This window comes from Scleropages formosus, chromosome 21 (assembly GCF_900964775.1).
Source record: "Scleropages formosus chromosome 21, fSclFor1.1, whole genome shotgun sequence".
NCBI classification, from domain to species: Eukaryota; Metazoa; Chordata; class Actinopteri; order Osteoglossiformes; family Osteoglossidae; genus Scleropages; species Scleropages formosus.
In genome coordinates this window covers 16,478,045-16,501,223 of record NC_041826.1, presented here as the reverse complement: position 1 = coordinate 16,501,223, position 23,179 = coordinate 16,478,045, and the positions used below count along the sequence as shown (strand labels likewise).

At 45.8% G+C, this 23,179-nt stretch overlaps 1 protein-coding gene across 2 annotated transcripts in view; it reads left to right on the top strand.

Moving 5' to 3' along the window:
* LOC108921005 (kinesin-like protein KIF21A) overlaps window positions 1–23,179 on the top strand; it is a 30,072-nt gene extending 6,893 nt beyond the window's left edge. The window contains exons 2-34 of one of the 2 annotated variants that reach the window (XM_018730191.2): window positions 4,743–4,965; window positions 6,081–6,263; window positions 6,690–6,839; window positions 6,929–7,060; window positions 7,252–7,410; window positions 7,856–7,971; window positions 8,073–8,268; window positions 8,361–8,550; window positions 8,652–8,715; window positions 8,804–9,010; window positions 10,589–10,676; window positions 10,792–10,900; window positions 11,078–11,266; window positions 12,023–12,222; window positions 12,412–12,519; window positions 12,661–12,729; window positions 12,900–13,048; window positions 13,145–13,286; window positions 13,548–13,742; window positions 14,065–14,166; window positions 14,271–14,436; window positions 15,025–15,045; window positions 15,665–15,722; window positions 15,863–15,917; window positions 16,162–16,370; window positions 18,066–18,191; window positions 19,674–19,810; window positions 20,646–20,820; window positions 20,992–21,156; window positions 21,280–21,397; window positions 21,488–21,658; window positions 21,799–21,998; window positions 22,153–23,179. In XM_018730191.2, coding sequence (XP_018585707.2) covers window positions 4,743–4,965; window positions 6,081–6,263; window positions 6,690–6,839; window positions 6,929–7,060; window positions 7,252–7,410; window positions 7,856–7,971; window positions 8,073–8,268; window positions 8,361–8,550; window positions 8,652–8,715; window positions 8,804–9,010; window positions 10,589–10,676; window positions 10,792–10,900; window positions 11,078–11,266; window positions 12,023–12,222; window positions 12,412–12,519; window positions 12,661–12,729; window positions 12,900–13,048; window positions 13,145–13,286; window positions 13,548–13,742; window positions 14,065–14,166; window positions 14,271–14,436; window positions 15,025–15,045; window positions 15,665–15,722; window positions 15,863–15,917; window positions 16,162–16,370; window positions 18,066–18,191; window positions 19,674–19,810; window positions 20,646–20,820; window positions 20,992–21,156; window positions 21,280–21,397; window positions 21,488–21,658; window positions 21,799–21,998; window positions 22,153–22,210 — 4,630 coding nt within the window. In that variant the 3' untranslated portion in view covers window positions 22,211–23,179. Of the gene's footprint in view, window positions 1–4,742; window positions 4,966–6,080; window positions 6,264–6,689; window positions 6,840–6,928; window positions 7,061–7,251; window positions 7,411–7,855; window positions 7,972–8,072; window positions 8,269–8,360; window positions 8,551–8,651; window positions 8,716–8,803; window positions 9,011–10,588; window positions 10,677–10,791; window positions 10,901–11,077; window positions 11,267–12,022; window positions 12,223–12,411; window positions 12,520–12,660; window positions 12,730–12,899; window positions 13,049–13,141; window positions 13,287–13,547; window positions 13,743–14,064; window positions 14,167–14,270; window positions 14,437–15,024; window positions 15,046–15,664; window positions 15,723–15,862; window positions 15,918–16,161; window positions 16,371–18,065; window positions 18,192–19,673; window positions 19,811–20,645; window positions 20,821–20,991; window positions 21,157–21,279; window positions 21,398–21,487; window positions 21,659–21,798; window positions 21,999–22,152 lie in introns of both variants that reach the window. The other variant, XM_018730190.2, reaches the window with a different exon arrangement.

Here is a 23,179-nt window from a genome sequence, read left to right as displayed (position 1 = left end):
AGATGACTTATAATGCTAGATATACAAGATGCCTATAATTTTTTAGCCAGTTATGCAATAGCACAAAGTAGCACGCACGCACACACAAATACACGGTCACGCATCGAGGGCGGTTTGGAGTTAGCAGTTCACCAGAAACACATGTTTTTGCCCTGTGGAAGGAAACCCACGCAAATGTGGGGAAAACGCGTAAACCCCACGCAGACCGACGAGGCATTGGTGCTACCTGCTGAGCCACTGTGCCACCTTTCAGCCGTAGTGCCCCAGAAGTGTAGCACGCGGCTCTGACCGTTTGCTCGGTCCGTCAAAGGAGGGGTGTCCAGTTACGTGCGAGTTGTCAGCTGGGCGATGTTCGTTCGGTTTCGGACTTTTAGGTGGGCGGTACAGTATTTGTCCGGCCCGATGCTGCTGAATGACATTGCATTGAGATGGGCTCTCATTTCCTGATCAGTGAGTCAGCAGCAGAGAAGCAGCTGGAACCAGAGGGAACCGCAGCCCGTGGCAGACGCTATATCACAGCGGAGGGAAAACCTCATAGCTATTCCTGTTAGTGAAGAGGGTAACAAAATATTACATATAGCCTGCAAGTCAGAGCCCCACACCCACAACTATAATTGTAGTCCTCAAATTAAAAAGTGTCTGCTTTGCTTTTCGTGCAAACCCCTATTATAGCTCTTTATCCAAATGAGATCTCGCTACTGAGCTGTCCCACCCCCGGGTCACTGTTGGCACTGACGAGGAGGCCTGTCCCAGAGCAACGGCGTCCCCGCGTCCCTATGTCCCCATGTCCCCAGGCGCTTCCCGGTGACTAATCGCACTAATGAGACAGAGAAAGTAATTCACAGAAGCTGTGCTGTGTTCTCACTGCACACAGTGTGGGATTTCGCGGTACGGTCTCCTTTGGGGTGTTCACCTTGCTTAGAGTCTGCTCTCAGTTACTTCCAGCAGCATCGAACTCTTGAAAACGCAGAGCACCTTATGACTTATTCAGCGCGGCGGTCGGATGGAGCTCCAGACCGAACCCGCGGGACCGGGCGGCTTCGGTTAACCTTCGGCCCAGAAGGCGGCACCAGAAGAAGCAGCAGTGTAACTTTAGGAGAGCATCCTGATGATGAGGCCCGTCCGGAAAAGAAATAGCCGCTCCGACACGGGAGAGCAGTGTATCTAGTTACCCTCGGCTCCGCTTGCCTGGTCGGTTCTTCTGTGCCGTTTATTGCTACGCTCTTTAATAGCACTTAAAACAGCCCTTTCGGCGTTTTTGGATCAACGTTTCATTGCATTCCACCGGTGTGCGTTTAATTTTTTTTTAATTGCAACACCAACACTTAAGTCAGAGCTACGTAAAACGGAAGCAGCAAAATATTATGGCTACATTTACATACGGTATGTAACACGGGGCCGAAAAACACTGCGGTATTTCGAAAGTGCGGTCGAGTGTCCTCGTCGGAGAAGTCCGCCATCCGATAAGTGTCGAGAATTCGCACGTTATTGTAAATGTTTAACGTTAATCTTTTCCAGCAATAAAACGGATCCCTCCTGTGATCCGTACCGTTTTCGAAAAGGGAAAAACAGTGTGCAGTTCGGGGGTAAAAGGCGTGGCGAATTCGCTCATGCCGCAATCATGAGTGTTATTTCTGTCAGTTTGGAGCGTCCGGGCCCTCTGCAATTTGTGAGAGAAGGCCGCGTACGTTTGGTGCAGACCGCCGGTGCAAATGCCGCTGTGTCATTTGAAGGCTGAACGAATTGCAGCGCAGACCTCAATGACAGGGCCGTCCGCAGCCGTCTCACCGACTCGTGGAACTTCTGTACCCAGTCTAATTACAGGCGCGGAGGGACACTTTGGCTATTATGGGGACTTTGCGCGCTACGCTATATGGAAGGGAAAGCTTTACAGAAATATAGCCCAGTAAGAACATGACATGTGAGAAGAAGAAGCAAAGTTCGAGCAGACAGCTTCTCTTGAATAAAACAGAATGCCGCAACTGAATTTTTACATTTGTTTGCTTTTAATAGTGACTTTTAATCAGTGCTTTTAGCCAAGGGTGTTAAAAGATTCTAAAGCAGAACCTCTTTCTAGGGTGGTATAGCTGGTAGTGTAGTGGTTGAAACGGCTGCCTTTCGACCCAACGGTTGCAGGTTTGAATCTCGCCTCTGGCTATAGTACCCTTGAGCAAGGTACTTACTCTGAATTCCTCCAGTAAAAAAAGAAAAAAAAAATGCCCAGCTGGATGAATAATTCTAGGTAGAATAACATTGTCGGTTGCTTTGGAGAAAAACATCAGCTAAAGGAATAAACATAATTTAAGGAAAACTTGTTTCCTCTTCTGCCTACAAAGCTTTGTTTGTGTAAAGTAATTGTAAATTATCTCACTAGTCACTGGAATATAAGCGTTGTATGTTTTTGAGATGTGTCGTGTGGTGATGCAGTGAGCGGCGCAGTTGGCGTGGCTGCAGTTTCGACTTGAAGACAGAGACATCAACCAGCGCTCACTTCCCACATGGCCAACGCAGCCGTCCTCAGGTGGTCTGTGGGCCTTGCCTCCCAGAACTTCTCCAGCCCATGGGACTCTGAGCTAATGAGGCAGCATTATAGTCTGGTTGGCACCAGATCTCTGGGCCTGCATGGCATATTTACACTGGCACTGCGCTGTGCTCTATGTACTCATTCTATGTTGGGGTAGCTGGTCGTGTAGTGGTTAAAGCTGCTGCCTCCGCATCTGAAGGTTGCCGGTTTGAATCCCCCCTCCAGCTGTAGTACCATTGAGCAAGGTACTTACCCTCAATTCCTCCACTACATCGACCCAACTGTTTAAATGGGTAAATATTTGTGATTAGCTTAACATTGTAAATCGCTTTGGAGAAAAGCTTCAGTGAAACGACTAAAAGTAAATTGGCAGAGTTTCTCATGAGTAGTTAGAAATCGTTTAACTTTTAAACAAAACGTTGTCTTAATTTACAGCTAAGTTGTCTTCATCACGAACATGAAACATGACAAATTTGATGGATTTTATGTTCCTCATGCCCTGGCTCAGTTCTGCTGTGTCAGCAACAGGTGGGCCTGTTTACCTCTAGTCGGTTCTCAGCGGTCGAGCTGCGTCACGGGCACACATTAGCGCAACTCTTGCTTCAGGCATCCTGGAAAAGCTTTCAAGACTCTTTCCAAGTCACCAGTGTTTCATTGACTGCCATCCCCATTCATATGGGAGGCTCTATCCTCTTTACTCTATTGGATTTGCTGCAGTAAAATCAGGGCTTGGGCTTATGGCTGACATTAAGTTTTATGTTGCCATCTTACTGTACCCTTCACCTGACTTCAGCAGTACATTCACCCATTGCCCCGTATGGTAAATTCACAATGACAGTTTGTCAAATTGGAATTTTAAATCTGGCAAACATATCAACTGAAACTGATTTATTTTATTTAACTGAGGCTTTTTCCAAGGGACTTACAATGTTAAGCTACAGCCGGGTGTTTTAAATAGTTTTATCCTGCCGTACTATATTTGTTGAATTATAAAATGGTCATAGAGGAAAAAGCAAATAACTGTAAATAAAATAAAAGCAATTCTTTCATTGGAAAAAGCAGCAGAAACAGTTGTACTGATATTTCCTGGTAGTTGTGAAAAGTCAGAACGATAAGGTAATCGGTAATTGAAATGTTACTGCCGCTGTCATAATTGCAGTGCATGTCTACTTTTTTCTTTTGTTTTTATAGCTGTAAAAATAAATAAATGATGCACAAAGACCTTTAGATGGTAACGTGGAGCCTTGTCCATCCCACGTGTTCAACCGCGTGGCGGGTAGAAACACATCGAATCCCTTGTCATACAGTGACCACCGAGGTTCGAGCTACCTGTGGCAGTCTTCCGGAGTCTTGCAAGCTCCTCTCCCGCATCCATAGTGCAGCGTGCATGCGAGACATCAAGCACAGACACGGTATCCACTGTGTCAACTGTGCTGGGAGTAGCTCTCTCTGTGCCTCCACAATACAGCCTCTGTACACAGCCCTGAAGGCCAGTCATCATCCAGCAATTTCTTACTGAGATCTTCAGTAGGGCCAGTAAATATTTCCCTGTAGTCTGAAAAGATGCAGTGTGGTGGACTGGTGATGGAAGCATGAGGTGTTGTGTGCGAGCAAATTATTCCTGGGGATTTTCGACAAATAAAAATAGGTTAACCGAACACTGGGGCTCACCATTTGCTTGGCTTTTTTTTCCCCCACTTCTCTCATCATGTGAAACAATGAGTCTCTGTTCCCCTGGGTACCGAAGTGTACATGATTTTGTGTGTGTGTGTGTGTGTGTGTGTGTGTGTGTGTGTGTGTATTTACACGTCAGATAATAGTGCGTGCATACAGTAGGCCTAATGTGATGTTTCACCATCTCTGATGCGCGCTCACATACACATATGGACCCAGGCCTGAACGCTGTCACCTCAGATGTCCCTGGGTCCATCAGGACGTGAACTCGGTAAATCCACCACCGGAGGGAAGTGCCAGGCCTTTAATAGTGTGTACAGTTATTTTAAACTGATTTACAGCATACTGTTTTTAGACGCATATGCAGCTTTCTCACATCCATAAATATCCCAGTCACTGGACTGTGCTCAGAGGAACTTGTTCAAAATGAATTTAAAGTAGTAAAATACTAAATTCCCCACAATATCGGGTTGCCTTATAATCATGTGTTTGATCCCGGCGAAGGTGTGAGGGTCAGCTGTACGATTCTTTCTCTGTCTGTCAGGATCCGGCCCCAACTGGCACGGGAGAAGATTGAGGGCTGCCACATCTGCACCTTCGTGACACCTGGCGAGCCCCAGGTGGTCCTGGGTAAAGACAAGGCCTTCACCTATGACTATGTGCTCGACATGGATACGCAGCAGGACAGACTGTACGCCAGCTGCACGGAGAAGCTGATCGAAGGCTGCTTTGAAGGGTATAACGCCACAGTCCTCGCCTACGGACAGGTGAGGGCCTCTGCTCCAACCCTCATGGCCTAGCGCCGCTGGGTCTTTTCTCCATGTCGCTTTTAGGAAAACAGCCCACAACATACCTGCCACAAGCAAAACAGCTCCTGGGTTAGATCTAGAGTTTGACTTGTATGACATTGCGTCACATGTGATTTTTCCACACCTATTACTTTGTGTTCCCACACCTGCCTGCTCTTTAAGGCTTTTACTTTCGTGGCAGCTCCCCCTCTCTTTGCCATCTCCTTAATCCCTCTGCTCCACCTGTCTGCTGGCTCTCTTCACGCTACATTTCCTCCCTTGTTCTGCTGTCGCATCCTCTTTCGCAAGAATTCATAGTCGGCAGCATGAAGCGGGACACATGAATACAGTTTCTCTGTTACCGTGCCAGCTCGAGCCCACCCTTCGTTTCTATGGAGCTATGCTAGCATTACAAAAGTAATTGTCAGCTGTTTGTGCGTGCGTGCGTGCGATTGAAATGTTTTTGTTGTATTATTAAAATCAGGTTGATAACTTTAAGTTTCTCATAATATGAGGATCCAGAAATCTAATATACAGCCTAGTAAAGGCAGCTTTTATAAGCATGTCTACTTTATTGCTTGTTGCCCATTTCCCCAGCATAAATTACCACCTATTTAAAAAAAAAAAATGCATTTTCCCTCTACATTTCTTGCACTTTGAGGACAAGCACATGGGTTTATTGCTAACTTAACTGTTAGCATTGTTGTTAGAGCTATTGCCTTTGGACCCAAGGGTCATAGGTTTGAATCTCACCTCTGGCTGTTGTACCCTTGAGCAAGGTACTTACCCTGAATTGCTGCAGTAAAAATTTACCCAGTTGTATAAATGGGTAACTAATCATAAGTAGCTTAATGTTGTAAGTCACTTTGGAGAAAAGCATCAGCTAAATGAGTAAATGTAGATGAAGCGATGCTGTGAAAAGCCACCTCCACTGTAAAATTCATTGCTCTGAGCTGAAATATAGACATGGAATTTGATAAAGATTTGAGACTGACCAGAAAAGGTGTTGGATACAACAGGAGAATGTAGTTTCCATCTGAAGGTCTGAAGTCATTGTGCAAAACTCCAGGGCCTCCATCTTTCTTCCTAACCAGACAGGCTCAGGGAAGACCTACACCATGGGCACAGGGTTTGACGTGAGCGTTACCGACGAGGAGTTCGGCATCATCCCCCGCGCCATCGCCCATCTCTTCAGGGGCATTGAGGAGCGCCAGAAGGCCGCCGTTGAGCAGGGGCTCCCCATCCCCGAGTTTAAGATCAATGCCCAGTTCTTGGAGGCAAGCACTAGAGAGAGTGGACGTTGTCTTACGGGTGTGTGTGTGTGTGTGTGTGTCTTGTGAGTGAAGGCTGTGTCCTGAGACGGAAAGTGTGTGACATGGGGCTTAGCCTTCATTTGAAACAAAGCAGAGGTATATATTTTACTGAACACTGGAGCCTGAACCATAACTACCTCAGTAATGGACAGGAGGGAAAGTTCTAGAATGTAGATGTAGAATTATGACTTATGCAGTTTTATTTTTACTGTATATTAACTCCAACTCCACTTTTTTTTTTTATTGTTTACAAAGTTGTGTTTGGCGCTTTGGCCCAGTATATCCTGATAAGCGAGTCTGATAATTTTAAGAAATTATTTGCTGCGTGGATATAATAATGAAGGATTTCTATTTGAAACATTGCAAATATCTGAATTTTTGGAACCATAGCTCTACAACGAGGAAGTTCTGGACCTCTTTGACACGACACGTGACACTGAGGCCAGGAAGCAAAAGTCCAACATTAAGATCCACGAGGACGGCAGCGGGGGAATCTACACAGTGGGCGTTACCACTCGGACCGTAACTTCCGAGGCCGAGGTCAGCGGTGTGTAAATTGCTGTGTCCTCCTGAGATGATGCGGTACGTGTACGTGTGGTAAAACACCACGCCCCCCCCCACTCCCTCAGCTATTGCAGTGTCTGAAACTGGGAGCGCTGTCTCGCACCACGGCCAGCACCCAGATGAATGTGCAGAGCTCTCGATCCCATGCCATCTTCACCATCCACCTGTGCCAAGTGCGCGTCTGTTCCCCCGACCACGTATGTTTTTTTATTTATTTTTTTTTTTAAATAATGATCTAATTTTTGCCTACACTGCTCTTTTAGTTTCTTTTTTTTTTTTTTACTGGAAAAAATGTTACATTTACCCCTTATTATAGAGTAATATGCTGTTAGCTCAGTGTGTGGACGGGATACAAACTCGCTCTGCTTTTGGAATTGACCGTTTGCAGGACGACAAGGTAGACAACAGCATGATGGGAGCCGCCTCAGAGTTTGAGACCCTCACAGCCAAGTTTCACTTTGTGGACCTGGCTGGGTCCGAGAGGCTGAAAAGAACTGGGGCGACGGGGGACCGAGCCAAAGAGGGCATCTCCATCAACTGCGGGCTGGTGAGGCGCTGTTCTCCCTGGGGTTCCACCGCAGCCTCCGATTTCTTATATGTAAACAACACGGAGCAAGTGCTGCTTACAGCCGTCAACATTTTGTGACATTTGCTTGTACAATATTTTTCGGAATGGCAGTCAGTAGTAATTGGATGTTACTGAGGTGAAAGCTGTATTTCTACAGGCTTTTTAAAGAACCCCCTGCTTTCCTCATTGCTATAAATCAGTGCTCCAAAACCATAGTTAGTTTTAAAGTATTAACGAGCACAAAAGCAGAATTTTCCAAAAATCCTTTTCAAATTACTTACTTCAAGTTATTCATGAATATTTTCACTTCTGTCTTCTGAGCTTTATGGGGGAAATAATAGGCACTTTTAAGAAGTGCCATGCATTGTGTCGACTCTTAACCATCCATCAACCAACCATTGTGTGTCCATCTTCCTTGCTGAAGCTGGCCTTAGGGAACGTTATCAGCGCACTGGGAGACAGAAACAAACGATCATCTCACGTGCCGTACCGTGACTCCAAGCTCACTCGCCTCCTGCAGGACTCGCTCGGTGGAAACAGGTGCCGCATTAAGCAGTTGGATTTATTTCCTTCCTAAAATTCTGGGATGCATAAGAAGCAATAAAGAGCGGAAGGAACTGATTTTCTCTTTAATTCCTCAGTCAAACGGTGATGATCGCATGCATCAGCCCATCGGATCGGGACTTCATGGAGACACTGAACACACTAAAATATGCTAACCGGGCGCGGAACATCAAGAACCGGGTTGTGGTGAATCAGGACAAGGCCAGCCAGCAGATCAGTGCCCTGCGAACTGAGATCGCCCGGCTGCAGATGGAGCTCATGGAGTACAAGACGGTGAGGGTGACACCCGGCAGCTGGCGAATGATGTCAGAGTTGTGTTCATGTAAAAGCACGAGGTATAATTCTTCCCTTGCCCTTGTGTGCAGGGCAAGCGACTGGTGGGTGAGGATGGTGCGGAGAGCATCAGCGACATGTTCCACGAGAACTCCATGCTGCAGATGGAGAACAATAACCTGCGTGTTCGCGTCAAGGCCATGCAGGAGACCATCGATGCGCAGAAAGCCCGGATCACGCAGCTGCTGACCGACCAGGCCAACCAGGCACTCGCTAGGGCAGGTCTGTATGACACCCTTTACCCCTCTTATGGACAAAACTGAACACTTGTGTGATGCTTCCAAAGCAAAGGATGAGTATTATCTGACATCCTGTTTTTCCAGGCGAGGGAAATGAAGAAATTGGAAACATGATCCAGAACTATATCAAAGAGATTGAAGACCTCAGGTATCAGCACTGCGTTGTGCATTGAATGCGTAGGTCACAAAGGGTTCTGTGGCATTGCGGAGAAGTTTGAACGAACGGTTGTCTGCAGGGCAAAGCTGCTGGAGAGCGAGGCCGTGAATGAGCATCAGAGAAGGAGCCTGTCCCGGGCTGCTGTGCGCTCGTCCTTCTACAGCGGGAGCCCTGGCTCCTTCCCTCCATCCGTCTTCGCACCTGAGAAGGAGGCTTCTGAAATCATTGAGATTGCCAAGAAGAACCTCGAGAAACTGAAGAAGAAGAAGCGACGGAAGGCAAAAAAGTGGGTGGTTCGTGGAAGACTTGTGGTTATCGGGGAAAATGTGTGCTGTGCCTCCAGCTTTGAACCCAAGCCCTATGGGTGCTGCTTCACTGTAGTGGTGCTGGAGATCATGTGTTGCTCCTGATGTCATACAAGAACAGCGTCTGATTGTGTAAATCTTGAGGCACACAACCAGTATTTGCTGGTGTATTTTGGTTAAATTCAGCTGTAGCGCACTCAAGCTGTAGTCGTGTACAGGAAGTTTTTGGTGGAGTCAACGTGTGTTGGAGGGTTCACAAACAGAACAGAGCAAGTGAGAAGTATGAGGTGGTGAACACAAAAGCGCAAGCCAAGAAAAAGCTTCCAAATCACTGCTACTGGGGGAGAGAAAGTCTTTGACAAAATAATGAAAAATTCTAAATCATATTGAACCGTCTTTCTTCCTAATGGATAGGGTTGTACATTATTGAAGAAGAAAGTACCGTTCCCCTACACCAAAGTTCTCAGACATGGCCATTGTTGTTCTGCAGCTGTTCATTGGGTTTAATGAAGAAACTCATGATGCTTCAGAGAGGCATCTTTCTCTGTTAGTAGTAATTTATGAAAGAGCTGGGATACATGGGAGTCATATCACTATGTTACAACATGATATGTTCATCATGTTCAACATCCTGTGGTCAGTGCAGCATGCTGAGACTTATTCCCATGTTCCTGCCTTTGATATGTTGAATTATAAGGTCATCATCCCATTGTGTTAATGATTTCTCCTTTACTGCCTTCTGTGCTCTCTGGTTGGCCTGAAACCCCTGCACCCCCTTCCCCACACCCAAATCCTCCCCCCCGCCCCCCGAAGGCTCCAGTTGCTTGAGGAGAGGAGACGAAAGGCAGTTGATAATGTCAGGTTGGCTGAGCCGCCCCTGTTCATTTCTGTAACCCCACATTTGAGGAAAGCCCACCTTCAGTTCCGGGCTCCCTTAACCCCTTGTTGCTTGCGTTGCCTTCGCCTACAGCCCCATACACCCTCCCGGACCTCCCTGACTGAGCCTGATTAGACTCCTACTAACAGGCTGCTTTACTGCATGTGACCACTTGGCCAAACCGCTTTCCAGCAGAGAGCTCTTAAACCCATGTCTGAGCTAGATAAAAATAGAGAAAACGACAGACTAAGAGCAAATGTGACCTGTCTCTTCCTGTTATGTCTTATTAAAACACGTGACTGCATTGTTTGGTTGCTTCAGTATCTGCCCTCATGGACCTTACAGCCTTTTACTTAAATTAAACTCATACTCCAGTTTATGTACCATATCTGGCACCTTCTGAATTAGTTTTTCATGTACAGTGAATTACCTGTTGTCTTATATGTATGTAAATATGTGTCTGTCTGTGTTTTTGATTTAATCACCAGCAATAATTATGCAGCACTAATTTAATGCAACTTCATTGTCACAATGATCTACTAACACTTCTAAAAAATAGAGCCGCGTATTTCTGTCACCAAATGTCTTCTTATGAGTTAGTTATTATATTGAGCAGTTCTTCAAAGGGAACTCTTGAATTTAGCAAAAGTTGTCATAACACTTTTCTCTGTATGTTTTCCAGTGTGATTAAGGAAGAATTTCCTGACAATGAGCAGGGCAAGGGGATGGAACGAGACCAGTGTGACCGGACCAGCGAGGAGACAGAGATGGTACACTTATTAGCCTCCTCACTTTGCTTCTTGTTAGTGGATCCAGAAGTGTGTTTGTAAAGTATCTGGTTTTCTTAATGAACTCTCTGTATGTGTCCATTCCTACTCCCAACAGGAGACAAATGGAGGAAGCGACCATGAGGATGATGAGGAAGAAGATGAAGAGGAATGCATGGATGCAGAGGAGAGCTCTGACGACTCTGACTCTGAGCTGGATGAAAAAGGTGTGAGCATACAATATTGTGACCAATGTAGATTATAGCTCATCTGGTGTGATTGCTTTGGGGATAAATTGCCCGTTTCTGGAGATGCTCTGCCAGGTGAGTTTTCTCTCTGGTTAACTGCAGTTGACCACTGTTCAGAGGACCGCTTCTCATTTCCTCACTGTGTTGTCATGACAGAGGACTTCCAGGCAGACCTGGCCAACATCACTTGTGAAATTGCCATCAAGCAGAAGCTGATCGATGAGCTGGAGAACAGCCAACGGCGCCTGCACACGCTCAAGCAGCAGTACGAGCAGAAGCTGACGGTGCTACAGAGCAAGATCCGCGACACTCAGCTGGAGAGGGACCGTGTGCTGCACAGCATGGGTGTGCGACCCTGCTTCCACTTAGATGTTTCACAAAAATATTTGTTGTAGATGGTTATTTAATTTCTTCTGCGTTAGTGTCAATGGGAAAAAGCATACTTTAGATATTCGAGCATTCCTTTTGCAAAAAGTTACAGTATTACAGTAAGGGTTTTTGTATATCCTTAAAGAGAGTAAAATGGTTAAAAAAATCACTTGCCAAATAGAGAACTTGAGGTCTTTGTATGGCAAACCGATTAACTAAAACAGAAACAGATGTATAGAGGCAATAAAACTGGGTGAGGGACAACCATTCTAAAACAGTGAGGTTTTGTAAGATGTGGCAGTTTAATTTTTAGATCTTACACCATGACAAGAGTGAGTATAGCAACAAGATACAAGGTGGTCATCCTTGGGACAAGCGGTTGTTGATGATGGATGGTTACTGAGCTTGTAGGAAGTTTATTAATTTAGAGCATTATTTTTGGAGTCATTCTCATTTCACAGCTTCCCCCCCCCCCAAGTGCCTAAGATTTTTGCACAGTACTGTATGCCACCATGAGCACTGACAACATCTGGCACCAAAGGGGTGTTGGTGCCATAATAGGCACGAATAGCATCATAGCAGAACAGCCAATGTCAGTCTTTCTTTTTGTGACATCACAGCTTTCAGCATGATTAGATGTTGCACACCGATTCATCGTAGATACTGTTTACATTTCTAATCCAAGTGCGATGTGCATGTGAGAAGGTGTTTACGATACATGGTGCATGACAGGTTCAGTGGAAACCTTCTCTGAGGAGAAAGCCAAGAAGATAAAGGCTGAGTACGAGAAGAAGCTGAGTATGATGAACAAGGAGATGCAGAAGCTCCAGTCTGCTCAGAAGGAGCATGCCAGGCTGCTGAAGAACCAGTCACAGTATGAGAAACAGCTGAAGAAGTTGCAGCAGGATGTGATGGAGATGAAGAAGACCAAGGTAGTGTGTGTCACAGAGAGCAGTCTTCAGTGTGCTACAGTGAATAACCAAGTGCACTCTGGCGGACTATTCTCATTGGCAACTATTATTTGAGAACTGTATTTTGAAAAGTCAACATATTAAGGTTTAAATAAGAAATAGGTTTGAATAGGTATGGTTGGTTAGTGGTCACCGCAATTGTCCTCACAGGTACGTCTGATGAAGGAAATGAAGGAGCAACAGGAGAAGAACCGCATGACGGAGACAAAACGTACCCGTGAAATTGCTGCTCTGAAGAAGGATCACCGTAGACAGGAGGTGGGTTCGGAAACCTTGCGTGTCACAGTGAAGCAGAAGTTGTGGTAGATGCAGGAGAGGTGTCCATAAGTGTAAACCACCTTTGAATTCAGCATTTTAATGTTCTCTACATTGGAGCCTGAGATTGTTTTTCCACCGTAGCATCAGCTGAGACTTCTTGAGGCACAGAGGAGACAACAGGAGCTGATTCTCCGCAGGAAAACTGAGGAGGTGATCATTCCATGACGTGTTTTCTTCTCAGCACTCAACCTACTACTCTCAAGCTTATAAAAGACTAGAGTTTCACAGTGGAAAGGCCTGTGGTGCATAGTGTGAAGGTGGATAACGCTTAATACTTATTGAACAGAAGTGCGTTTTTCCTGTTTCCATTTCTCACCCAGGTGACCGCTTTACGGCGCCAGGTGAGACCCACGTCAGGGAAGGTGAACCGCAAGGTTAGTTTGCCTGAGCCATTGCAAGATCCCTCTCAAAGAGCACCCTCGGGTCGGGTGCTACCGCCCTTGGGAGCTGCTTCGCCCAACGTGACCAGGTATCTCCCTGTGAGCTGTCATGATATGGTTGAGCTATGTGTGCAACTCACCGGTTAGCTGGACCAACTGACACCAACCCATGTGTGTCCAAGGAGGTTTGAAAGGAGCGTGGCAGCCATGTCCTCCTCCAGAAGTGTCCGAGCAAAATGGCAGTCTCTGGAGCGCCGCATCAGTGACATCATCATGCAGAGGATGACCATCTCCAACATGGAAGCTGACATGAACCGGCTGCTGAAGGTGCGTCCTGCATGTCCCACCATTCGCGTGATGTTTACACTGTTACGCCAAAACATCTCTTTCATTATGTTACCTTCGTCTAATGTGACCTAGAGCACTTCTGGATAGGTCCCTTCTCAAAAGTACATGAGCAAATCTTCATATGGGATTTGGATAAATGGATTTTGAATGTGACTCAAGAGTCTTGTTAGCCAAAATGCTGAAAGCAGGAGTGAGTGAAAGGGGTCTCTTTCGGTTCTTATGTACTTCCTTGTTTCACAGCAACGGGAGGACCTGACTAAACAGCGGGAGAAGCTTTCCAAGAAAAGACACAAAATCACTGCTGAGAGCCCCGAACAGGACAGGACCATTACGTCCCTGAATGAAGAAATGGAGTCGCTGATGGCTAACATTGAATACATCAATGATAGCATTGCTGACTGCCAGGCCAACATCATGCAGTTGGAGGAGGCCAAGGTAGTGAATATGCCTTCACCTCAGTTTTCAGATCTTACACCATGGCAAGAGTTAGTATAGCAACAAGATACAAGGTGGTCATCCTACCTTCCACCATTTTCTTGTGTTTTTCCTAACAACTGAGGCTTGGCTTTCTGGTATCGCAATACCATTGAATTTTTTATCTATTCAGCTTTGAGAGTTGATATAGCACTCTTTCAAATGGTCAGTCACTGACCATATTAATGGGTATTTCTGACTGAGAGAAACAGGCTAACCAGTTTATTATCAAAATATATGGGAATCTTGGGCTCTGCTGTCATTGAAAGTATTCAACTTGCAGGAAGAAGGGGACACAGTGGATATTTCTACAGTAATTGGCTCCTGCACCCTGTCAGAGGCCCGCTTCCTACTAGACCGTTTTTTGACTCTGGCCATCAACAAGGTAGCTGTCGCTCCTTGGGCTTCTCCTTTCTTTACTCTTTGTACCCATTGTGACACAACATGGTGAAGATCACATTAAGACTAACAGTTTCCTCCAACTCTTAGGGCCTGCAAGCTGCCCAGAAGGAATCCCAGGTTAAGGTGATGGAAGGCCGTCTGAAGCAGACGGAGATCAACAGCGCTACCCAGAACCAGCTGCTGTTCCACATGCTGAAGGAGAAGGCCGAGTTCAACCCCGAGCTGGACGCCCTGCTTGGAAATGCACTGCAAGGTATGCACCTGTTTCTGAAACGTATCCAGAACTCCAAGGTAAAGGCCCAACTTGTGTGCCCTATACTGTATCCTGGGTGTATGCTCTTCACTAGGAGTTGGAGCTAGTCACTAGTAGCTGACGACAGGTGTAGAAGAGCCCCTAGTGGCAGTACTTAATATCTCATAAAAATGTTTACAAAACAACATCTCTGTACAGTAGGTAAAAGGCGCTGTGTTGACTTCCTATGAGGACCCAAAGTGTCTCTCCTCCTACACAAAAAGGTGGTTCAGTTGGTTGAAGGTGCTACAAAATGACACACTCTGAAGATATTTTGTCATTCCAGTATTTTCTGATTCTTGTCACGTTTTTAAGAAAAAAAAAACGGAAGACCTGACCCATTTCTCCCTCCCCTGTGGGTTACAAGCCTAGCCCTATTTTCAGCAACACTTTTCTGGCAAAATCTGTACCTCACATGTGCCAGATCATTCTCATTTCCTTTCTTCTGACTGATTTCATTCGATCATGGGAGTGTGTTTTGATTTTTTTTTTTTTTTTTTTTTTTTTTTGCTTTTCTGTTCCTTTGTTGGCTTCATTGAATTCAAACAGAACTAGGTAACATACCTGTGGGTAAGTGTTGAATGGAAATCTCTCCTTTAAGTGTAGGTTGCATGGGTCCTCAGAATAATTAAAGAAATTAACACAGCAAAAAGGTGCATGTGGTCCAAAGCTACAAATCTACCTCTAAACCAAATCTTCCTACTACCTCTAAACCAACCCCTGTGCATCTGGAAGGCCTCTGCTATCTGTACCCTATCCTTACCTTCTATTAGCTAGTCACATCTTTTAAAAGAGAAGAAAATGGTGGTCTCATATTGCTATTTAAGTATGGAGGGGGTAGTCAAGAGCCCCCCCACATATAGTACATGGTACTAATTTCCACTGCGCACTTGTCTAATCTGAGCTTTCCCCATTAAACCTGATGCCTGACCTTTAACCTTGAGCTTGTGTCTTTCACTTCCCCTAAATTCAGAGGTAGCACAGAATCTAGTATCTTAAATAATCCATTAATATATTAAATATGTAAATAAAGATGAAAGCCTGTAGCACAATTAAAATTTGTAATAGACAGTCTGGTCCTGGAGAGTTTGAACAGCTATAAAGTATATGAATGAGCAGCATCAATGAACTGCCGACGCGTTTGTGGACACAGCATGTTAACGTGGTTTCTTCTTCTGGCATCTCACAGAGCATGAGGAGGAGAGCAGCAGTGATGAGTCAGTGCCGAGTCCTTCCACAGATGGAGGGTAAATTATGTTTATAGTTACTATACATTTTAATTTCTCCCTTCCTGTGGACCAGCTCCACCTTAGAGAAGTGTGTGTAGCAGATTCTTACTGCGTGAAGACCCCATCAGTCAGACTGTTTTCCGTTTAATCTCTTTCAGCTCTTTGACGTCGGAAAATATCAAACTGTGCACCGATAGCCGACCTAAAAATAAGGTATGTGTCAACTTGCAGGGCGTTAGACGATAGACAATTAAACATGTTTCGCCGCAAGCTGAAAAAGTAAAGAATCTATCCAAATAGGGGTTAAATGAAAAATCGGTGGTTAAACCAAAATCCATGCCATGTGTGCAGCAATCAGTGTGCTCATTGTGAGTCGGAAAAGCTTGTGTTGAAGGCGCACACGTGTGTGTGTGTGTGTGTGTGTGTGTGTGTGTGTGTGTGTCTCCCCTTGGCACAGGCTCGCAGGAGAACCACCACACAGATGGAGCTGCTGTATGCCAGCAGCAGTGACCCCACCATTGATGTGCCATCTGAATTCCCCAGCCCTCTCCTACCAGTTTCCGGAGCCCAGGATCAGGGCGTGAGCCCGGAGTGTGTGGGGGCAGCGATTAGGGACAGAGAAGCAACTTCTCCTTCCTCAGGCTTGTCCGTTAAGCTGGGTAGCATGTAAGTTTGGGATAGCACCTATTAACTGCACTTCTGCATGGTCCTGCTGCTAATTCATTCAGTTCATTTTCCGAGCTAAAGTACAACCCTCTTTTATCTAAGTCTATGAAAACCAGTAGAATTTCCCCTACAGATGCTTTTTTTTACTTCTCAGTGTGAGATGAGGTGTGTGGCATGTTTTGGAAATTAGAGGCACCTCCTCTTTCTCGTCTATGCAAAGTGATTTTCAGCCTCATTTTCTAGGCTGAACTGCAGCATAGTGCACATCTGCATGTGGGTTCGAGATCATCTCCTCCAAATGCTAGCGTTGGCCACAGTCCGCCGTGGCTGTTCCTCTTGTCTGTGCGGAAACCATGTTTTCGAACATGGGTGTCTTCTGTGACATGCCGTGGCTGTTGCAGTGATCTGCACCCTGCCTATAGCATGACTCAATTCTAGTTAGTGCCTCTGAACGCATTTGTGCTGGTTGCACTTGCTGGCTTTTGCCTGGTTGTGTGAGACAAAGCAAGGGACAGATATCTAGTGTGTGACACTGATGCCCTGGCACCACCAGTCTGGTGAAGAAGGACCTTTAGTTGGGACAAGGTGACAGGTAATGGTTTATGAACTCAAACCGCACTCTGTAGGAATGTCCTTTAAGTCGTTCCTTTGGCCATAATCCCCCAAACGTGTGTGCTCACACACACACACACACACACACACACACACACACACACACACACACACACACACAAAGACATACAGTATATTCCTGTTCTTGTGGGGAACTGTTAACTAAGCCCTCTTGTCGATTACGTACGATTGTCTGTTGTCTGTTTATTTAAAAAAGGTTGGATGCATCTTTTAAAAGGTGTTTTATGTTGTGGGGGAGAGCATCACATTGTTTTAGGGTTTGCTGTCATTGCTGGGACATTTTCCTCAGTTGTCCCCACAAGGTAGTGACATGTTCATACACATTAAAATTTTTGTGTGTATTTAATACTGGAAAATTTAATTTGTGCTCTCCAAAGAGTCCAAAAAAACAGATTATTCCAACTAGTGCTGAATCCTTCACACCAGCTGTGGACTCACCTAGTTATGCAAACCGTTTCGTGGGAAAATTTGGGCACGGCTGCGTTTGTACGGATGATGATCGATACTCCCGATTTTTAATTATTTGGTACCGATATATTGATGACATTTTCATTTGGAGCGGCTCTAAGACGGAACTGCAGTTTCATTCCGGTGTGAATGATAGGATTCCATCCATTAAGGTTTCCGTTACATTCAGTCGTTCCGAGATTACCGTTTTGGATGTTTGCATAACAAAACAAGAAACCCATATTGGGTTGCAGTTTTGTTAATAATACTGTGGTATTACCCATAATGTGGTATGTAGAAAAGACAGGACTATATGTCTGCATTCCAGTGGGTTTTTTTTTTTTTATTTTAAATCAACCATCTGAAAAGCGTACCCTCCCTTGCCACTGTGATGGCTTATTACAGCATAGTAAGGGTGATGGTGATCTTGTATGTTTATTTACCTGTCATTTATGTCTGGATATGCTGAGGGAGGCCTTTAGCCGAAACACATCCGTGGTTCAACTTCACCTTTAGTTTCACTCGTAATAAACAAACACAATCACAACTGAGAGTGCTGGCCTAAATATACCTTATTTTACTGTTTGATGGGATTCAACGCTTTTTCAATGTTAGCTCTGCCTCAAGACCTCCCTCAGGGATTGAGAGGAGACCACCCGACAGCACCCCCTCAACGCGGAGCAGGATGTCTGACCGGGGGCAAACGGCGACAGACAAGTTCAAGGGCCAGGAGACAAAACAGTAAGAGCCAGAACTCCCCGCAGGTCGAAGGTTTCCCACAACACCAACTGTCTGTGCTCACTGGCAGACCAGACCAGTCCTCTAGTGTCACACTGCACATGTTTCTTCTGTGCATCAACAATGCTGCCATTCATGTCTGCACATTCAGTGTGTTAGTTAGTATAAATTAAGTAAGTACATAATAAAGCCATTATGCCCTATATAGATGCTTTGGTGGCAATGAATGTTCTATAATAAAAAAAGCACATTCAGTGTTTGACTACTTGCTTCTTGGTCTGGCTGAAGTTTTGAAGTTATGCCCAATGTTAACATGCTGCTTCCCCTTCATTCTTCTTATGAAAGCTAATACTTGGGTTGAAGGAGAGTTTTAGCTGAGAAATTTTTTTTTTTTTTTTGTAGTTTAGTGCGCAGTTCCCAATCTGACGTCTCTTGCCCTACAGAAGACTTTCTTCACCTGTCTCATCAGTTGGGCGTCTATGGTTCAGTCTAGAAGGGGTTGGCCCAAGAAGGTTTTAGATGCGACTTTGAGTGGATTGTGGCGGTCACAGTTTCTAAGGGACACATCCTGCTGCACCTTACTTAAAATCTCAGAAACAGTTGAGAAACACTGCAAACGCAGCAGATGCAGTAGTATCTGGTCTTTTTTTTTTTTAGCTACTGTATGTTCTTAAGTCAGACGAGTCGAACACCCTGATGTCCCCTATCTTTCTGTCTGCTCTTCTCACAATAGAGGTTTGACACCTGTTGTGTCATCAGGCCCAACACCGCAATCTCTTTCCTTTACTGTGCCAGTCCACCATTGACCCCAGACGGCATTGTGGGAACAATGAGGCCTTGGTCAGAGTAGATGGCTTTATCCCACCCCAGGGTGGGATGTCACGTGGCATGTATTAATGCCCTTCAGTATGGTGGCCTCCTTGCTCCACTGTGCCCTCCTTTCACAATTCTAACACAGTAATATCAGATAATTATGAGATATGCGAAAAGAGAGCAATGGTTTAAGGAAAAACAGAAACCCATGGGTTTCTGCTTCTGTACTTTTTGGGTCCTCCATCTTCACTAAGAAGGGCAGCCCCCCTTGGTGACCTGTCCTTGGTGACAGGTGCTGTCGGCTGGGTACTCGGGCAGACTGTCCTTTAGGTGTCTGTCTACCTTCTTTCGGGTTTCCTTCCTCTCTCACTAACTGGAACACATTTCCTTAGGCTTCCTTCTTCCCATTTTGTTATATTGCACGATTCTGGCCGTATGAGTTGTGTGCTTGTAGGTTCTGCTCATCCTCCGAGTTGTTCCAGCGTCTCCGTGCTCCTCCGATGCCATCACACATATAGCACTGACCTGTCTTCCTGGTGATCATATACTCATGATTGATGATACGATACTTTTACTAGCACAGTCTTCCGGTTGGTGGCAGATTTAGCAGAGCTCCAAATGAGTGTCCAGTAACAAGTGTTTGTTTGTTTGTTCCACGTGTCCCTGCTGCAGAGGTGTGATCAACCCGGTTGCCGTCCCCAAGGGTAGCCGAGCTGCACCTCTGCTTTGTGTCTACATGGCGGAGGGACACACCAAGGCTGTCCTGTGTGTGGACTCCACCGATGACCTGCTTTTCACCGGTTCCAAAGGTTACCCCACCGCCCTGTCTGTCACCTAGCATCGTTTTCCAGATCAGCGCAACCTGGCTGTCACTGCCCTTTTCCATACTTAGTCTGGGTTTTCTTTAACCACCTGGTTAATTAGTGATGTTTTTCAGGCTGTTTTAACATGGATGCACAATGTGCATAAGAGTAAAATCACTTGTAGGAAAGAAAGTGTGATAAACTATCCAAAGCGACCTCCTTCTTGTCAAATATGTGACTGTAGCTCATATTAGCAGGGTGGCAGGGTGGGTAGCACTGGTGCCTCATAGCTCCTGGGCTTTTGATACAGACACAGTGTCAAATCCAGTCTGTGTGGAGTTTGCACATTCTCACCATGTTTGTATGGGGTTTTCTCCAGGTGCTCCAGTTTCCTCCCACAGTCCAAAGACATGTTTCAGGTGGACTGGTGACTCTAAATTGGCCTTATTGTGTGTGTTACAAGGCTGTACTGTGTAGATGAGCAGAAACTTGTCAGTGCTTTAGTGTGGTGTATCCAGCACTATACGTTCCCTTTCGTCCAGACAGTCATAACTTGCGTTAGATGGACCCTTGGTTTTATTAACGCTCAGCACAAACACATCCTCCAGTCATCTCTGGAGGGTGTAAGAAAATAAATGAACTCAATCAGAAGTAACCCCTTCTCATAAAGAACAATACACAAGTGAACCAGTCCAAGAAGAATTGCTGTATATGACATCACATTTACATTATCTCTATACATATATACTGTATATAAATAAAAAATTCTGATAATAATCGGCACTGTGGAGAAGCAGATTACTTGATGTCTACTATGTGACTCTCGGCCCCTCTGCAACAGACCGTACCTGTAAGGTGTGGAACCTGGTTACAGGACAGGAGATCATGTCCCTGGGAGACCACCCCAGCAGCGTGGTATCTGTAAAGTACAGCTCCAGTCTGGTCTTTACCGTGTCCACGGCCTACATCAAGGTGTGGGACATCCGCGACTCCGCCAAGTGCATCCGCACACTCACGTAAGTCCCTCGTTTACCGCATTCCACCACACCATGGGTGTGTCTCATTTGATACAACAGGTAGAACCCAACTGTCTGGAAACTAGGGTTATGCTCAGATTCTACTTTATAGGTTTTTCCTAATCAGGTGTCATGAACTTCAGTGTTTAAAATATGGTGTGTGTGCTATAGGTCCTCTGGTCAGGTAACCCCGGGCGATACCTTTGTGACCAGCACCACTCGGACGGTCACTGTCCCGCCTGGAGAGAACCAGATCAATCAAATTGCACTGAACCCTGCAGGGTCTTTCCTGTATGCTGCAGCTGGGAACTCAGTCAGGATGTGGGACCTAAGGAGGTGTGGTTCTTCTCACAGCAAACGCTCACCTTTTACTGCTGCTCACTTACCACCTAATGGCAGGTTTACCTGGATTGTAAACTAGTTGCCCTGATGTCTCGCGATGTCCTCTCCGTGGAACAGGTTTGTATCTACAGGAAAGCTCACAGGACACCTGGGGCCTGTAATGTGTGTGTCAGTGGACCGGATGGGGCATGGTCAGGATCTGGTCGTTACCGGCTCTAAGGATCACTATGTCAAGGTGAACCAGCTACACTTTCTACATGCTATACTCCCGCGTTTATGTAAGAGACGTTCGGCTCTGTTTGACTTTATATGCATCCTTTTTCAGATGTTTGATGTGACCGAGGGGGCCCTGGGCAGCATCTGCCCCACACACAGCTTTGAACCCCCCCATTACGACGCTGTCGAGTCTCTGTGTGTGCAGGGAGACTGGCTATTCTCCGGGTCCCGGGACAGTAGCATCAAGAAGTGGGACCTGTCCCACAAAGTCCTGCAGCAGGTGTGGAGACTGGAGGGGGGGTGGGGAGGTGATTTAATTAAGGAGTCGCTTTGTGTTCATCAAACTAATTGTGTGACTGATTAATTTAGCTCTTACAGAGTGAAAACATTATTTTTATTTTTAAACATTCTTATTGACAGCAAGTGTCGACTGCGCATCACGCCTGGATATGTGCGCTGGCCGTGGCGCCCGGTTCTCCTACGCTTCTCAGCTGCTGCCGGGGAGGCATGCTGAAGTTGTGGCACGCCGACTCGCTGGCACCGCTGGGGGAGATGAAGGGTCATGAGAGTCCCATCAACGGGATCTGTGTCAACAGCAGCCATCTGTTCACTGCCTCAGAGTGAGTGCATGCACCCTCACATACCTGTACTCGCACACAATCTCACCTATATGCACAGATACAGACATTTAGACATCAAAGAAGAACGGGGAGATGCTCTTACTGGAAGATGACGTGTTTTTTTTTTTTTTTTGTGTGTTGATTTGTCCAACAGCGATCAGACTGTGAAGATTTGGGAGGTTCGGAGTGGAATGAGCGACATCACGACCTAGGTTATGGATAAACGACCCAATTCTGGCCTGTGTCACATGACCTTCAAACCGGCCAAGGGTAGTCCAGGGGTTAAAGCTGGCGTCACCCCTCAGTAGTGATGAGTGTCTACACTCAAGCTCAGGCGTTCTTCATGCCCAGGAAGAAAGAGAATGAATCTGAGCTGATGGCTTCTGTGGATCTCATCAGACGGTCATCTCCAGCAGCTCCAGGGAATCTTCCAGCTTTGCTGAATACATTCCTGTTGAACCTGGTGCTGGAGTATACAGTTCTGCTCAACGTGGTCCTCCCGAACAGGGTTCATTTGACTACGATCCCTCTGAATATGGTCTTCTATTAGTTTGCGTTATTTCACAAATTGCTACCATGGACCATTATTTGGAATCCTGGAGCAGGTCTGCAGGATTTTGTGCACATGTTGTTCTTCTAGGTATCAGCATATTCCAGTCTGATGGCAGAACAGTCCTGGGAGTGTTTCTCAAACATGGGCGTTAACTTACACCATGCAGTTTAACGGTCAAACATCTAGCTTCGAAATCAGCATGCCTAATTGTTCCTTTGCAACATATTTCACTCCTGGGTGTTTTTCAGTGGGCTTTTACCTTTTTCAAAACCGTAGTGTCCATGTCAGTGCTTCACACATGTATCTCTGAACATAGTGGCTTTTCTGTAGGTTTCTGTTCGCTCTCATTGTCCTAAAGTATATTATCTCTGTATGAGCCTGCTGAAACACTGGATGGTTTCATCTCATGACCGTACTCTTGAGGTCTTTGTAACAGTAACCTTTGGACCGCTAACTTGAGCCCTATACAGGTGGCTCTGAAAAATGTACAGGCTGTAAGTATTCATGTGCCTCCAATCCGTGTGCTGTCGATGGTGGTTTTGGACTGTTTCTGGTATTTGGTTTGACGATGATGATTTCCAGAACTTCCATGTGATTCTTGAAGTGACTTTTAAGTGATCATGATGTC